General features: G+C 37.7%; 1 protein-coding gene across 1 annotated transcript in view; it reads left to right on the top strand.

Moving 5' to 3' along the window:
* Positions 1–17,114, top strand: part of CSRNP3 (cysteine and serine rich nuclear protein 3) — a 115,902-nt gene that overhangs the window by 14,976 nt on the left and 83,812 nt on the right. Inside the window, exon 2 of the mRNA XM_010365305.1 lies at positions 8,019–8,189. Within this exon, the coding sequence (XP_010363607.1) occupies positions 8,042–8,189 (148 nt within the window). The 5' untranslated portion in view covers positions 8,019–8,041. The remainder of the gene's footprint in view (positions 1–8,018; positions 8,190–17,114) is intronic.

Here is a 17,114-nt window from a genome sequence, read left to right as displayed (position 1 = left end):
CGCTACTTTTTCATAAATGTGCTCACAAGCTTCTGCGCAATGGTCATATCTAATATAAATACTAAATAAGTAGTATGTGTTAATGAAAAATAACAGATTTCTGAGATCATATCATGCTTATTTAATGTTTTAAAATAAAGTAGTTCTTAATTAAAGTTTGCAATAGACAGGGAAGTGTGGGTGCAGGGAAAGGGGAATCCCTAACTGAGAATGTGGCCAAGACGTGAATTCATGGATTATACTGATAAACGCACAAAAAAAGATAAATCGATGACAGATGAGGAAAGGATACTGGCTTCGAAATGCGATTGAGTCTCTGGAGTCATACCCAGCCAGGTGGGCCCCTGTTTACAGTGTTTCCCTCTCTGCCTAATGGCCATGTAGTTGAATGATCAAGGGGCAGACACCTGAACCAAGACAGGTCAAAACGTTGCTGAGCCTTTGGAACGTTACAGTTGAACTGTGACACAGACAGAAGTTGCTGGAGCTTAAACCTGGTAATTGCAGAGCTCCGGAGAAGCAATTTTTACAGCCATAATCCCAGAAGCTGCCCCAGTTCCTGTTTCCTGAGTTTTGGTTTCAAGCTCTATCGTAGATTGCATGAACTAGTCCAGTGTTTTCTCAACAGAAATCTTTTGCTTAAGTTAGTCTAGAATTGGCTTTTGTGTTGCTCGCGAGCAAAAAAAATTGTATTATGCTTTGGGATCAGTTTCATCTCTCATTTTCATTCTCATTCAACCAAATATGCTGTTAGGGGAGTTAGAGTGGTAAATGAGATGAATAGCATTTCTGCCTTCATGGAGCTTTCAGTCTAGCAGAAAAAAACAGATATTAAAGTATGGAAATTAAAGGCTCTTATTAATTCACTGAACAAATATTTATTGAGGCACCTATTATATACAAGGCATTGTTCTAGGCACTTGAAACATTTGTAAAGAAAACAAAGATCCCTGCTCTTGTATTTTTTTATCAGGAGATGAAAACAGTAAGTAATAAGCATAGAAATACATAAATAAATAATACGGGTTTAGAAGGTGGTAAATGCTATGAAAATAAATTAAAAAGTAGATCAGAAGGAATGGTATATCAAATGTCCTAAAGACCAGACAGAAATTGCAAGTTGTAGTAACTGCAAGATTATTAGAGCTGAAATATCAATGACAAGGCCAGTGGCTCAAATGAGGATGAAGAGGTTGGATAAGCTAGATTGTTAAGGACTTTATAAGCTGTCTTGAGGATTTTGAACTTTATCCTAAGGCAATCTGAAGCTACTTAAGAGTTTTAAGCCATAGACTGACATGATCAGATTTGCATTTTAAATTTGTCATTCTGCCTGCAACCTTGAAAACACATTGAAAGCTTGCAGCAGTGGATGCGAGAGAATAATTGGGAGGCCCTTGGCCTGGTCTAAGTGAGAAATGGTGGTGCCCTTGACTAGTATGTGTTTCATGAATTGGACAACAATAGCTGTGATAAAATGGCTGTTTTCTATGCTTAGATTTTCAGCTCTTCATATTTAAAATAGATTAATTCCTGTCCAACTTTATCTCTGTTCTTTGGGCTTTGGTGCTGTAAAAGCCAACTTTAGGGCCAGGCGTAGTGGCTGATGGCTGTAATGCCAGCAGTCTGGGGGGTCAAGGTGAGAGGGCTGCCTGAGGCCAGGGGTTGGAAACCAGCCTGAGCAACATAGTAAGGTCCTATCTCTACAAAACATTTCTTGGAAACTTAGCTGGGCATGGTGGTGGTGAATGCTTGTAGTTTCAGCTACTGGTGAGGCAGAGGTGGGAGGATCCTTTGAGCTCAGGAGGTTGAGGATACAGTGAGCCATGATCATGCCACTGCACTCCAGACTAGGCAACAGAGACCGTGTCTCTAAAAACTAACAAATCAAAATAAATAAATTAAGTAAAGCCAATTTGTAATGTTTGGTGCATTTTCATTTGCTGTATACTACCAAGTTTAATTTGGCCTCATCTGTAGGAACAAAAATATAATATGTAGGTATTTAAGGAGTACAGCAGCTACGGGATAGGCATTAATTATCCTCACCTGGCTCTGTATCTAGTCAGTCAGTCATTGCAATCCTCCAACACAGTACAAACAAATCAGTATACAACACTTTATTAATAGGGCCTTCTCCCTACATCCTTATATTCTTTTCTTTCCTAGAAAGATGATGTAGGTGATATAGAAGAAAACCACATCTCCCTTTAACACTCCACTATTAAGTCTAGATTAAGGGTTGCATAATGGTAAACAATGGATCATTCAGCCTTCAAATTTTGCCATGACATTTTGTTATACTCACATAGGAAACGCATAGGGAATATTTTTTAAAGGCAATGAAATTGGATAGGTATTATACTTCATCGCTACACAAGCAATTTTTTACTTAACAGGTGTTCCATGGGTGTAGGTATATGTTAAGAATATGATTCCCAGTAATTATGTGAATGTTTAATTGTTAGCTTAAATACTGATCACACCCTTAGCAAACAGTTCCTTACTTCCTTTGACCTGAGTGTAACTCAGTCTCTTTCAGTTTTAAAGACCAAGACAGAACTTACATGAACCTATAACTCCATATCTTCAGGTCTTGACATCCCCAAATTTAACTAAAAGGAAAAAAGAGACTTTTAATTCTCTTATTATCTCTTCAAAATTTTCCCTTCTCATTCTTGAGGAGGTGAGAAAGGAAAAGAAGAGTACCAAGTACCACCTTTTGTAATGTTGGGACATGCATCCCTGTAGCCCAATTAAGTGTCCTTGATTCTTGAGAAGTCTACCTTTCCTAAAGAAGCTGGGGAGTGTGGGGGGAAGAAGAACATGGTTTCTAACTGCTCCCATTGCAATATCTTATTATAAAAATGTACTTTTTAAACATAGGTTTCCATCTTGTATTACTTTGTGTCTTGGAGTCTCTCCCTTATGAATTACTTTGCATCTTGTTTGAAGTGAACCATTTTAAAATTTATATCCTGTCCTACTTTTATTTCAAGACTTTACTTAAAATATCTTTTTTTCCTTCGCCCTACTCAGATATGCATGAACATTTTATGCATTTCACACTCTTTAAAATGGAGAAAATAATATGCTATAATATGCTAATCTGAATAGTGGTAAAATCTGAGTAGAAATAGAGATTTTATTTTCAAAAGAGTGGACAGTGATGTATCTTCCTATTGCTGTCAGTTATCTCCATTGTTAATATAACATTTATGCAGAAAGACGTAGATTAATAAAGCAACTGAGTAGAACATGAATTTGAGAGTATTCTTAGTTTGATGGAGCCCAGCATAGTGAATGTTTGCTTCTTGAGGAGAGGTAACCATCTAACTTTCTTTTGTATCCCCTATTCCACTCAAGGAGTCAAACACATATACAATAGTTACTAAATGCATGCTTAGATGAATGAAATGAATTGAAATTAGTAATAAATACTTATGAAACATCCAACACTGATGTGGTTTGGATGTGTTCCCACCCAAATCTCATCTTGAATTGTAGTTCCCATAATCCCCGCATGTTATGGGAGGGACCCAGTGGGAGGTAATTGAATCATGGGGGCAGTTAACTTCATACTGTTCTTGTGATAGTGAGGGAGTTATCATGAGATCTGATGATTTTATAAGGGGGTTTTTCCCTTTATTTGGCACTTTCTCTTCTGTGGCCCTGTGAAGAAGTACGTGTTTGCTTCATCTTCTGCCATAATTGTAAGTTTCCAGAGGCCTGCCCAGCCATGTGGAACTGTGAATCAATTAAACCTCTTTTCTTTATAAATTACCCAGTCTCAGGTGTTTCTTCATAGTAGCATGTGACTGGACTAATACAGTAAATTGGTGCCACAGGGAGTGGGGTGCTGCTATAAAGATACCAAAACCGGCCGGGCGCGGTGGCTCAAGCCTGTAATCCCAGCACTTTGGGAGGCCGAGACGGGCGGATCACGAGGTCAGGAGATCGAGACCATCCTGGCTAACACGGTGAAACCCCGTCTCTACTAAAAATACAAAAAACTAGCCGGGCGAGGTGGCGGGCGCCTGTAGTCCCAGCTACTCGGGAGGCTGAGGCAGGAGAATGGCATAAACCCGGGAGGCGGAGCTTGCAGTGAGCTGAGATCCGGCCACTGCACTCCAGCCTGGGCGACAGAGCGAGACTCCGTCTCAAAAAAAAAAAAAAAAAGATACCAAAACCTTGGAAGTGACTTTGGAGCTGGGTAACAGGCAGAGGTTGTAGCAGTTTGGAGGGCTCAGAAGAAGATAAGAAAATGTGAGAAAGTTTGGAACTTCCTAGAGACTTGGAGAGCTCAGAAGACAGGAAGATATGGGAAAGTTTGGAACTTCCTAGAGACTTGTTGAACGCTTTGACCGAAAGGCTGATAGTGATATGAACCATGAAGCCCAGCCTGAGGAGGACTCTGATGGAGATGGGGAACTTGTTGGGAACTGGAGTAAAGGTCACTCTTGCTATGCAAAGAGACTGGCAGCATTTTGTCACTGCCCCAGAGATCTGTGGAACTTTGAAATTGAGAGAGATGATTTAGGATACCTGGCAGAAGAAATTTCTGAGTGGCAAAAGCATTCAAAAGGAAGCAGAGCACAAAGTTTGGAAAATTTGAAGCCTGATGATATGATAGAAAGGAAAAACCCATTTACTGGGGAGAAATTCAAGCCCAGTGCATAAATTTGCATAAGTAATGAGGAGCTGAATGTTAATCACCAAGACAATGAGGAGAATGTCTCCAGGGCATGTCAGAGACCTTTAGGGAAGCTCCTCCCATCACAAGCCCAGAGGTCTAGGAGGAAAAAAATGGTTTCCTGAGGTGGGCCCAGGGACCCCTTGCTCTGTGCAGCCTGGGAACATGGTTCCCTGTGTCCCAGCTGCTTCAGCTCCAGCCTTGGCTAAAAGGGGCCAAAGTACAGTTCAGGCCATTATTTCAGAGGGTGCAAGCCCAAAGTTGTGGTGGCTTCCACGTGGTGTTGAGCCAGTGGGTGCCCAGAAGTCAAACTGAGGCTTGGGAACCTCTGCCTAGGGTTCACAGAATGTATGGAAATGCCTCTATGTACAGGCAGAAGTCTGTTGCTGGGATGAAGCCCTCATGAATACCCTCTGTTGTGGCAGTGCAGAAGGGAAGTTTGGGGTTGGAGCCCCCACACAGAGTCCCTACTGGGGCACTGCCTAGTGGAACTGTGAAAAGAGGGCTGCTGTCCACCAGACCCCAAAATGAAAGATCCACTGACAGCTTACACCATGCACCTGGAAAAGCCACAGACACTCGATGTCAGCCCATAAAAGCAGCCAGGAGGGGAGCTGTAGCCTGCAAAGCCACAGGGGCGGAGCTGCCCAAGGCTGTGGGAGACCACCTCTTGCATTAGCATGCCCTGGATGTGAGACATGAAGTCAAATGAGATCATTTTGGAACGTTAAGGTTTCATGGCTACCCTATTGTATCTTGGATTTTATGATTTAAGTACTGCCTTGTTGGATTTCAGACTTGCACAGGCCTGTAGCCCCTTTGTTTTGACCAATTTCTCCCATTTGGAACAGGTGTATTTACCCAGTGCCTGTACCCCCATTGTATCTACAAACTAATTAACTTGCTTTTGATTTTACAGGCTCATAAGCAGAAGGAACTTGCCTTGCCTCAGATGAGATTTTGGACTTCAACTTTTGGGTTAATGTTGGAATGAGCTAAGATTTTAGGGGGTTGTTGGAAAGCCATGATTGTGTTTTGAAATGTGAGGACATGAGATTTGGGAGGGGTCACAGGCAGAATGATTGTTTGGCTGTATCCCCACCCAAATCTCATCTTCAATTGTAGTTCCCATAATCCCCACATGTCACGGGAGGGATGTGATGGGGGGTAATTGAATCATGGGGGCGGTTACCCTCATGCTGTTCTCCTGACAGTAAGTTCTCATGAGTTCTCTAATGGTTTTATAAGAGGCTTTTTCCCTTTTACTTGGAACTTCTCTCTTCTGTCATGTGAAGAAGAATGTGTTTGCTTCCCCTTCTGCCATGATTGTAAGTTTCTTGAGGCTTCCTCAGCCATGTGTAACTGTGAGTCAATTAAACCTCATTTCTTTGCAAATTACCCAGTCTTGGGTGTTTGTTTCTTCATAGCAACATGAGAACAGACTAATATAAATTCTGTACTAAATTTTACTAGGAATTACACCAGGAAAGGTCAAAGAAGAGATTTTTACTAGGAATTCAGTGCTGGTTTATGTGACTATCTAGGGCTGGTGTGTGGCCACATCCAAGAAAGAGCCATGTTTATGAATGAAGAGGTTGAAAAGGAAACTAAATTACACAGTTGATTCCCAATTTTGAGTGTGCTGCAAAATCACCCAGTTTGGGGCTTCATAAAATAAAGAATGCTGGGCCCTACTTCCTGGGTATTTCTGATTTGTAGATCTGGGATGGGAGCTGAGAATTTGCATTTCTAACCATCTCACTCCCAGGTAATGCTACTGCTGCTCATTCAGGTAGCACACTTTGCAAAATACTGACTTAGACCTTCCTTGGAGAGCTGGCCCAGCTCAGGGAATCTGAACTCGCTGCTTGCTCTGCGATCTGCACAGAAGTGATTTCAGAGATTTCCAAGAGCAGTACAGAGACAGTGTAACTACAGGGGTCTCAGAATAGTGTTAAGGGTCTTTCTTCCACCTGATTTATAGGACTGACTATACTCTGGCAGAAAAAGGAGACAATGTCTTCAATACCTCAGATGTGAGTTAGAATCAAGTGAAATAAATTAAGTGGAAAATGGAATGCATGAAATTGCTGTATTAATAAAGGTTGGACATCCCTAATCTGAAAATCTGTAATCTAAAATGCTCTAAAATTCAAAACTTTTTGAGCACCTACATGATGCTACAAGTGAAAATTTTCTATCTGACCTCATCTGATGGGTAACAGTCAAAACAGAGTCAAAACTTTGTTTTGTTCACAAAATTATCAAAGAAACTGTAGGAAGTTGCCTTCAGCTTATATAAATAAGATATATATAAATGAATTTTGTCTTTAGGCTCGGGTACCATCCCCAAGGTACCTCATTATATAGATGCAAATATTTCAAAATCCAAAAAAGTTCAAAATTCAGAACGCTTCTTATCCCAAGCATTTTGGATAATGGATATTTAACCTTTCAGTTAAATACTGTACTTTCAGTTAAGTTAATGTAATTTAGCAATGTAAGATCATATACATATATCTAAGATAATTTATAAAATGTTTATACCCTAAAATATCTTTACTTCTGCAAAGAAAGTTTGTGCTCCTTACTTGACTGTGCCAGTTTATGGTAAACTGGAGAAGGTGGAGAAAGGTCAGCCCAGGGAAAGGGGAAAGTCCATTGACCCAAGATAAATAATTTAGGAGAAACCATATCCATTCTCTACCCATAGGCCTTTCAATTCAATTATTGCTATCTCCCAGGTAAATAGCTTTAGGGAGTATCTGAAAAAGTGGCAAGGGCTTCAGCAAGCAGGTAGCATGGGGACGTATGTCACCCATTGCAATACTGAAATGGAAACTACCTAAAATTTAGAACTATTTTTATATGCTTCATTGTGCTCAGCTAATTAGGTTTCTTGAATTTTAGAACTTCAGTACAAAGGTTGTGCATACTTTTTTGTGTTCCTTCCAGCTGAATTTCATATAATGTTGTAATCAAGGACTTGTGGAGACATTGGCATTATTTTTCTTTACAGATTTTCTTGGACTCAGATGGATTTTCTCAATTTGCCAATAAAAAGAAATAATTATGTTACATTAAAATGAACTATGTCTCAAAATATAAAAACTTTTTGGTAATCAAATGGTTAAATATTCATATTTAATTTAATCTTATTTTTGTTAATTTGAAAATAGAAAAAAAATCTGCTAAAGATCCTTTCAAGGGAAAGCTATAGCTCAGCTCATGTATAAAAAGCCACATAAAAATGACTCTGGAGACCTTGGCTACACGTTCAGCGGTCAAATATTTCAATGCTCTGTTGCTCTCATTCCTGTTACAGGTACATGTGACAGTGCTGCAGCTATGAGTGGAATTTTAAAGAGGAAGTTTGAAGAAGTTGACGGCTCCTCACCCTGCTCCTCTGTGAGGGAATCGGATGATGAAGTTTCCAGCAGTGAAAGTGCTGACAGTGGGGACAGTGTCAATCCATCCACTTCTAGTCATTTTACCCGTGAGTACTGAAATGAGAACTGAAGTTAATTGTCTGGTTCTACAGCAAAACTAATTGTGTCATTTTTATTTTTACCTTTAATGCTATATTTCCCGTCAACCAAATACAAAAAACATTTACCCAAAAATGAAATATTTTTCAGGTGACTCAGTAGCTTCCTTCATTTAGAATACTTTTTGCAGTGGATTATTTGACTGCGTTAACTAATTGAATTTAAAGATCACATTTCATTAATAATACTTTTCCAAGTAAACACCTAATACTCTGGGAATAGATGGGGGAAGACAAAAAATAAATCCAGTTTCAAGAAAAGTATCCTTTCAATAATTGAAATGATGTTCTGGGAGAAAACATTTTAAAAGGCATTATTAAGGAATGGAGCGTCTAGATTATGATGAGAAGGAGTTTAGGCAGCCAGGGATTAAGAAGAAATGTGAAGGCAGCAAATCTCTCCCAAATGTGCAAGTGTGTGTAGTCTAATGGCTCTTTCCTAGTAATTCCTCTAGTCTCTCTTCTTGAGTATTTAAAGCCCAAAAAGAAAAAAAAAAATCTATGCTTTATTTATTGTATTTTTAAGTTTATTTTTGAGATGGAGCCTCGCTCTGTCGCCCAGGCTGGAGTGCAGTGGCGTGAACTCGGCTCACTCTGACCCCCTCCTCCCAAGTTCAAGTGATTCTTCTGTCTCAGCCTCCAGAGTAGCTGGGACTGCAGGTGCATATCACCACACCCAGCTAATTATTTTATTATTTTATTTTATTTTTTTGTATTTTTTTGTATTTTTTGTATTTTTAGTATAGACGGGGTTTTGCCATATTGGTCAGGCTGATCTCAAACTCCTGACCTCAGGTGATCCACCCACCTCAGCCTCCCAAAGTGCTGGGATTACAGGTGTGAGCCACCGCGCCCAGCCTATGCTTTCTTTTTGATTCTTTTATTATTATTATTATTATTTTTTTGCCACATTGTAATGTCAGCCCTTCTGTCAGACAAGATAAACGGAGGTTTGAAGGACTGATATGAAAAATTCTTAAGGTAATGTAATCTATAGTCTAAAGGAAACTGACTAGCAATAGTTAAATAATCTTTTTAAAATGTATATTTCTTTTTTTTTTTTTTTTTTTTTTTTTTTTTTGAGACAGAGTCTCGCTCTGTCACCCAGGCTGGAGTGCAGTGGCCGGATCTCAGCTCATTGCAAGCTCCGCCTCCCGGGTTTACGCCATTCTCTTCCCTCAGCCTCCCAAGCAGCTGGGACTACAAGCGCCCGCCACCTCGCCCGGCTAGTTTTTTCGTATTTTTTAGTAGAGACGGGGTTTCACCATGTTAGCCAGGATGGTCTCGATCTCCTGACCTCGTGATCCGCCCGTCTCGGCCTCCCAAAGTGCTGGGATTACAGGCTTGAGCCACCGCGCCCGGCCTAAAATGTATATTTCTTAAACAGGAAGATTTTAATATGTCTTAATATCATGACAGATAACTGGTCTTGGTTTTTTACTTTCCAATTAGTTAATGTTATTAATATATGATTCTATAACAAAGAATTGACACTGGCAATGTAGCAACTCAAAAAAACTGAATGATTTAAACATATTTTAAAGAGGTAATAAGGAACTCAATAGCAGTTGAGCATGAAATAAATATAGTAAAATCAATAGAATTCCATTAAGCAAGCACAACTAATTAGACAATATGATGAAAAGATGATTGCAATTTTTATAGCAGAAAAATTTATAAAGTATTCAGGGACAAAGTTATTGTGTGATGTAGGTGGTCTACAACTACATTTACATATATCATGATGGTATGCAATGAGCTTGTGCTTTTGACTCAAAAGAAGAGATGTGTTTATGTTTTTGGTCTTAATACCTGTAGTGATAATAACATCATTATCTCACAGGGTATTGCAAAGATCAAAGAGAGCAAGTGAGATAATACACATGAAAAAAGCTTTTGTAAGCATCTGGCACAAGATTACATAGGAGTTGAGCCTAGATATATATACATGTCCTACTACATAGCCTCTACCTTCTGCATGGTCTTACTTTGCCCCTTTATTATATAATATTGGACATATTTTTAAAAGGTTATTTCTCATGGTTATAAAGGAAGACCAAATTAGTGAAGAGGCGGATTATGTTTCTGGATATAAAGGTCTGGATATTAATGGTTTCAACATTAATTTATAAATATGAGACTAAAACCAAAACAAAATGTTCAACCTGCCAACGTGCCCAGGCATTTCTAATGTGCCCTATCTAGGAATGCATAGAAAATTCCAACATATTATATATGAAAATTTTACATCTAAGAAAATAACATTATAAGACAATGAGAAAGGGAAAGACTATTTAAGAAATGGTTGTGGTATTAGGAAATTTGAAAAAGAAGTGATTTAGACTCACATCTCACAACATATGCCAAAATACCAGATAGATTACATGGATAATTTTTTTAATAATAAGGAAAGTTGCATTTTGCCAGACATTTAGTAGAATCACTATATGAACTTTGATATGAGAAGAAGAAATAATCACATTAAAAAATACTTAATATATTTAATGATGTAAAAGTATTAAACTTATCTGCTATTTTGAAAAAACCCAAAGTAAAACAGTTTATATTGGAAAAAATATTTGCATTATTTTCTGGATGGAGTATAGCGAAAGTACATGTAATTTCTTGAGATAAACACAAAGACACGTATCTCCAAAGAAAACCCACGTAGTAGGAAATACAATTAGCAAATATTTTAAAGCATTTAACAACAACAGTAACAAAAAGGCAGATTAAAAAATGCTAATGAGATTTCATTAGTATGAAATCACAGAGACTTCATCCCTTGAAATCAGTACTCATTTCTCCAATAAAAAATACTAATACCTACCCAAGTGCTGGTGAAGCTTGCAGTACAAATTGTAGGCACACACATTGCTATTAATGGTAGTGATATTTAGAAAGCACTTCGGAAAAATAAGAGCCATAAAAGCGTTCATAAGTCTCTACTTCAGAGAATTGATCTGAAGAGAGAAACATTAAAAACAAGGTGAAAACTGTAAAAATGAAAATATTTGTGGTTGACAGTAGTCCCAAAAAAGAGGGATTGGGGAGGAGAGAGAGAAAGGTAACCTAAGAGTGAGGAAGTGATCCATTAAGTTATGGTAACTCATTCAATTAATTTATTTTCATGATAGTTATGAAGACCTTTTGGCAATATGTACAATGTTTGTGAAATAATGATAAGTAAGAAAAGCAGAACACAATATTTTATCTGTACCGTCAGGCAAAGCCTAAGTCTGTGCATGCACAAAGGTAAAGAATGGTAAGGTGCTCTTTGATTTGTTGAGGAATTAAAATTATGGATGAATTTTTGTATTTATTAATTTTTATTTCTGTTAATTTTATATGTGTTCTCACAACAAAGTGTCCAACTTAAACTGCTAAAAATTATAACTGTAGTTCACATTGTGTTTATGGTTGCAAAACAGCAGATTGAAATGGCAAGATGTATATATTATGAAATGGTAAGGTATATATTAGTCAGCAAATATAAACTTTTTTATAAGTTGTGCTCAGCAGAGATTTTTTTTTCATTGAAGAAAGTAGACTTATTTTATGATGTCTAAGAAGTCATTGAAGTGTTTCAGCACATCATAATATCAGTGGTCGTGGCAATGGTTAGTTTACTAACATGCTGTTTTAGCTTTGTATTAAATATAATCTGGCAGAGATTTTTCATACTTTTTAATAAAATTAAAGAAATGATTTAATAAAAAGTGCCCTTTTCATTTAATAGTGCTTTTTTCACTATATTTACATTATGAAGAGAGACATAAAGTGGGAAAAAAATAGTAAGGCATCAAAAGACAAAATTTCTACCTGGAATATTTGTTGTAGAAAAGATCTGAGAGGTTGGGCATAGTGGCTCATGACTATAATCCCAGCAATTTGGGAGCGTGAGGCAGAAGGATTGCTTGAGCTCAGGCATTTGAGACCAGCCTGGGTCTCAAATCTCCATCTCTAAAAAAATTAAAAAGAAAAATAGCATGGTGGTGCATGGTGGTGCATGCCTGTGGTCCCAGCTACTTGGGAGAATCACTTGAGCCCAGGAGGTTGAGGCTGCAGTGAGCCATGATTGCACCACTACACTGAAGCCTGGGTGACAGAGCAAGATCCTGTCTCAAAACAAACCAAAACCAAAACCAAAAGAAAGAAAGGGGGGGGAAGGGAGGAAGGCAGGAAGGAAGGAAAGAAGGAAGGAAGGAAGGAAGGAAGGAAGGAAGGAAGGAAGGAAGGAAGGAAGGAAGGAAGGAAGGAAGGAAGGAAGGAAGGAAGGAAGGAAGGAAGGAAGGAAGGAAGGAAAGGAGGGAGAGAGGGAGGGAGGAAGGAAAGGGAGGGAGGGAAAGAAAGAGGAAAAAAAGAAAAAAGAAAGGAAGGAAGGAAAAGAAAGAAAGAGGAAAAAAGAAAAGAAAGAAAGAGTAAAGAAAAGATTATATTTTGTTTGTTTGTTTGTTTGTTTTGAGACAGTGTCTCACTGTCACCCAGGTAGCTGAGACCACAGGTGCACACCACTGCACCGGACCAATTTTTATAATTTTTTGTAGAGATGGGGTTTCATCATGTTGCCCAGACTGGTCTCAAACTACTGGGCTCTAACAATCCCTCTGCCTCAGCCTCCCAAAGTGTCAGGATTACAGGCGTAAGCCACCGTGCCCATCCTGTGATCTAAGCATTTTCAGCCAGTGTGAGAGGAGTAGCTGAAAGAGTTTTTTGTTTCTAGAAATGTATTTCAGATTATTTGCTAGTCCAAAAATTGATATATAAATTTTTAGGACATTTTTTATTTATTATGTTGTCTAGATTAAGGTATGGGCTTCTCTGCAGTGGTTTTGTTGGATGTGAATCAATGGTTATAAACTTTCAGAAATGTTATTATTGATAAATCCTATTTCTTTAAATTTTTTTACTTAAAAATGATTACTTTTATAGTAAAGAAGGATTTTTGAAGACTATCAAATTTGTGTAGCATTAATAAATAATTTAATTTCACATTGGGATTCTTTAAAATGTGGTTGCCCTTATTTAAATCTCACTCATCTTGGGCTAATCTATCTCATGTACCCCATGTTTCATAAGCACTAACATATTGTGTAACATATCATTTTGTTGTCATTATAAATACAGAAATTGATAAGATTGATATGTGTCAACAGCTATGGTAGTAGAAAATTCCATGCTATTGTAAGCTTTCTGTTGAAATATCCAATTTGTAGCACACCACATTATGGTAATAAAAGCTTCAAAATATAAATCAATAAGGTCATTATGGCTTTTTCCTTGGGCTTCTGAATTTTGCTAGGCAACAAGCATACTTACCAGTCATCAACCAAGGTCATATCTTGTACTTCCCTTGAGATAGAAACAGCAGAGTCTGTATTGCTGTGAAACGCTTTGTTTCATCAAATCCCTATGGCTCTATAGCCAATCAGCTTGTACTTGAGCACTGTCAAGAGGAGAGCTGCAGAGAAACTAGAATTTTTTTCTGCCCTCTCAAGGCTCCTGGCACTTCACATAAGTAATGAGAAGCTATGTGATAAGCCATAGTCCCAAAAGGAACACATTATGTCTCTTGAAACAGAGTGTTTCTACAAATAAATGTATAGTATTTAAGAAGTGAAAATATCGAGAAGTAAAAGGATATACATTCTAAATTGCACATGAATGCAAGCAGTGGATGTCCTACAATAGAATTAAGATGGTTTTAATTTATGAAACACTTTCACATTCTTGAGTTCATTTAATAGCCAAAAAGTGTTGTATGATTAGAAGCCAATTATCATGCCCTTTTATAAAAGTAGAAATTAACATTCATAAATGTACTTATACTTTACCCAAGAGCTAAGATACAATCTCCTTCCTTCCTTCTTTCCTTCCTTCCTTCCTTCCTTCCTTCCTTCCTTCCTTCCTTCCTTCCTTCCTTCCTTCCTTCCTTCCTTCTTTCCTTGTCTCCCTCCCTCCCTTCTCTCTCTGAATACACAAGGCATAAATATGCCATCATGTACACCCAAGTCAGTCTTTTTCCAGTGTAATTTCCCTACTACTGGCTCCACATTTCATAATGGGATTAGACATAAAGAATCAATAGAAAACAGATTTGACATTAAACTTTATAAAGTATGACTGGAACATGTCTGTTCTCTTTTCCAAGCAGTTAAAATGCATTGAAGATTTAGATTTAATTTCAACAAACATGGTATCTTATGTTACAGGCTCCAAGCTAGGACCTTTCAAACCTGTCAAAGTGACATATTCCAAACAGTAAATACAACTTGGAGATACAGTGATAAATTATGTCTACCCAGCATTGTAGTATTACTTTGAGAACTAACTTTAGCAAAGACACATATCTCAATCTACCCCTGACTCAATGCTTTTGTAAACAATGGAGGAGTGTTCAGACCAAGCTCAACACAAGAGTTGTAGGAGAAGTCTTTGCTTAAGCAGAAGGTAGGACATCATGACGCTCAAAAGATCCTTTCTAGTCTGTAAATAATATGCTTCTAAGAAACAGGATCCAAAATAGCATCATTAGTTAGAGTCAAGGCCAAGCAGAAAAGGAAGCAGCATAGATAAAGGTGACTCTGAAAATCTACTATTAAGTTAAGAGGTTCCCAGACTCTTCACACCCACTTACGCCTGGGAAAGAACTAATTAGCTTTGGCCTGGGGGACACCATCTGGGACCAGCTGCAGATCATATATAGAAACATGCAGATCATAAATAGTCATGTTCAGACATGGACCAGTTGAATCATTAGGTGTTTTGGAGATAAAGGAGTTAAGTAAGTTATGAGTGGAGGAAGATATTTATGAGCTAGTGGTCCTTTGGAAAATACTCACTTGGATATGCAATAAGGCCTGTTGACTGATACAATAGAATTGTTACCAGATCATCTGTCTGCAAGATTGTGGACTCCAGTAATGATAAATCAGAAATAATTAACCACTGCTACTTCCTCTGGTCTTACTGAGACCATCCTTCAAACTGAAATGTCTCTTTTTTTGTCCCAATTTCTGATTATTTAAGTTCTATACCTGCTACAAGGTTCATATCAAATATTTCTTTCTCCATAAAAACTTTACCAAGTCTCTCATTTGACACATCTCTTCGCCGTTTCCTCAGAATTTCCTGATATTTCACCAACATTCACAGACTTTGGCAGTGGTTTCCCTTCTTTCCATCCTAGTATTTTCCACCAAACTGAGTGATGCCAGTAGCTGTGTGATGGCTCGTAGAACCAATCAGCCTCGTGTTTCCTTGAGCACTCTGACTTGGATTCCTTACTTCTGTTCCATTCATGTCTTTTACCACCACTCATTTAGCACCTAATGTCTGCAACCTCACTCACAAGACTTTTGCAAACCACACCAATTCTCCTTCTGAAATACTCAATTCCAGTATTACAAACTCAGATCATAACCTCTTTTCCTTCCACTTCCTTTCTCTCCTCACCCACTTTTTTTTTAACCTCATCTCTTGTTTTCCCCAATGTAGCACTCACTGCTTCTCTTTATATACCTTTCCATGCAGCACCAATTGCTCTATTATTTCAGTATTTTATTTTATTTAAAGGCCAGGACTCTTTACCACTTTCCTGCCATGTTCTTCACTCCATATCCATTTTTTATTCAAAACACTTGAAAACTTTAAAAAAAGTTTTGGAGAAAATGACAAAACTGTGTTTTCAAACTCAGCTACTTGATAATGCCACACAAGCATCCCACCAGGTAGATTTTATCACCATCTCAAAGCACACAATGTTCATGTCTCCTCCAGTCACTTTTCCCTCACCTCCTATTTCATGTATAGCAGAGCTTGCTTTCTCATCGTCTTGCACGCTTCATTCATATTTGTTATTACCCACATGTCTTTACCCTGATAGGCAGGGCTCTCAAAATGAGTTTCGAAGGAATTAATGTAAGCTTATTAAAGACAGGAATGTGTACCTATCATCTGATCAGTATATAATAAGTATTTATATCAATGGATGAATGAATGGACATTTATTAGGTATTTGATACTTGCCATTCACTGCACTAGTATTAGGAGGTGGAAATATGAAAGTAAACGAGACATGATCCAGTTTCTGCAGAAACTCACAATCTAACAGTATTTTAGCATTTCTCCAACACTTACTGTATTCTATTTTACACTGGAGTTATTTATGCACACATCTTATCTTTTCTCGAGATTTATAGAACTTAACTGTATATACTTCTTGCTACCTGGTGCTGGTTCAATTACTGTTAAATGTTTAATAACATTTAGCTTTGTAAAGACTTGTCTTCTTTAGTACAACTAAACCTTATAAAGTAAAAAAAAAAAAAGAGAGAGATGCATTTATTGGAAGACTTCATAATGGCACAAACATTAGTGTAAATAAATACCAACTTATAAGCTAACTATAATTTATAATTTTGATGAGTGTCATTGTGATATATTGGGATCCTGATTTATTACTTATCATATCTGAATACATGTAATGATGAACTGTGTTTTAAATAGGGTCTCACTATAATTATGCATTCTTAACATGTACCTTTCTGGTTTCATTTGCTTATATATAGCTTTCCCAGGCAGAAACATCACTGTTTAATTGGATGCTGTGCAGTTATTTATGCAGGAGCTGTATAACACACTTGAGGGAGTCTGAGTTGTTTTTACCTTCACCATCCTTTGAATCGGCTAGGAAAAAAGTGCATTACTAAGTCAGATCACTAACATCATATAAATGCAGTTCATTTAGTTCTTGTTTGATTTGTTTTAAATTCAGGATCAGGACCTCACATTTAGCCTTAAAAATAGTAACATTCGATTTAGCTCTTTATTTCAGCCTACTGAGATTTTAAAAAATTATTTCTGTCTTCTTAT

Source organism: Rhinopithecus roxellana, chromosome 14 (assembly GCF_007565055.1).
Source record: "Rhinopithecus roxellana isolate Shanxi Qingling chromosome 14, ASM756505v1, whole genome shotgun sequence".
Taxonomy (NCBI): domain Eukaryota; kingdom Metazoa; phylum Chordata; class Mammalia; order Primates; family Cercopithecidae; genus Rhinopithecus; species Rhinopithecus roxellana.
This window is presented reverse-complemented; position numbering and strand designations above follow the sequence as displayed.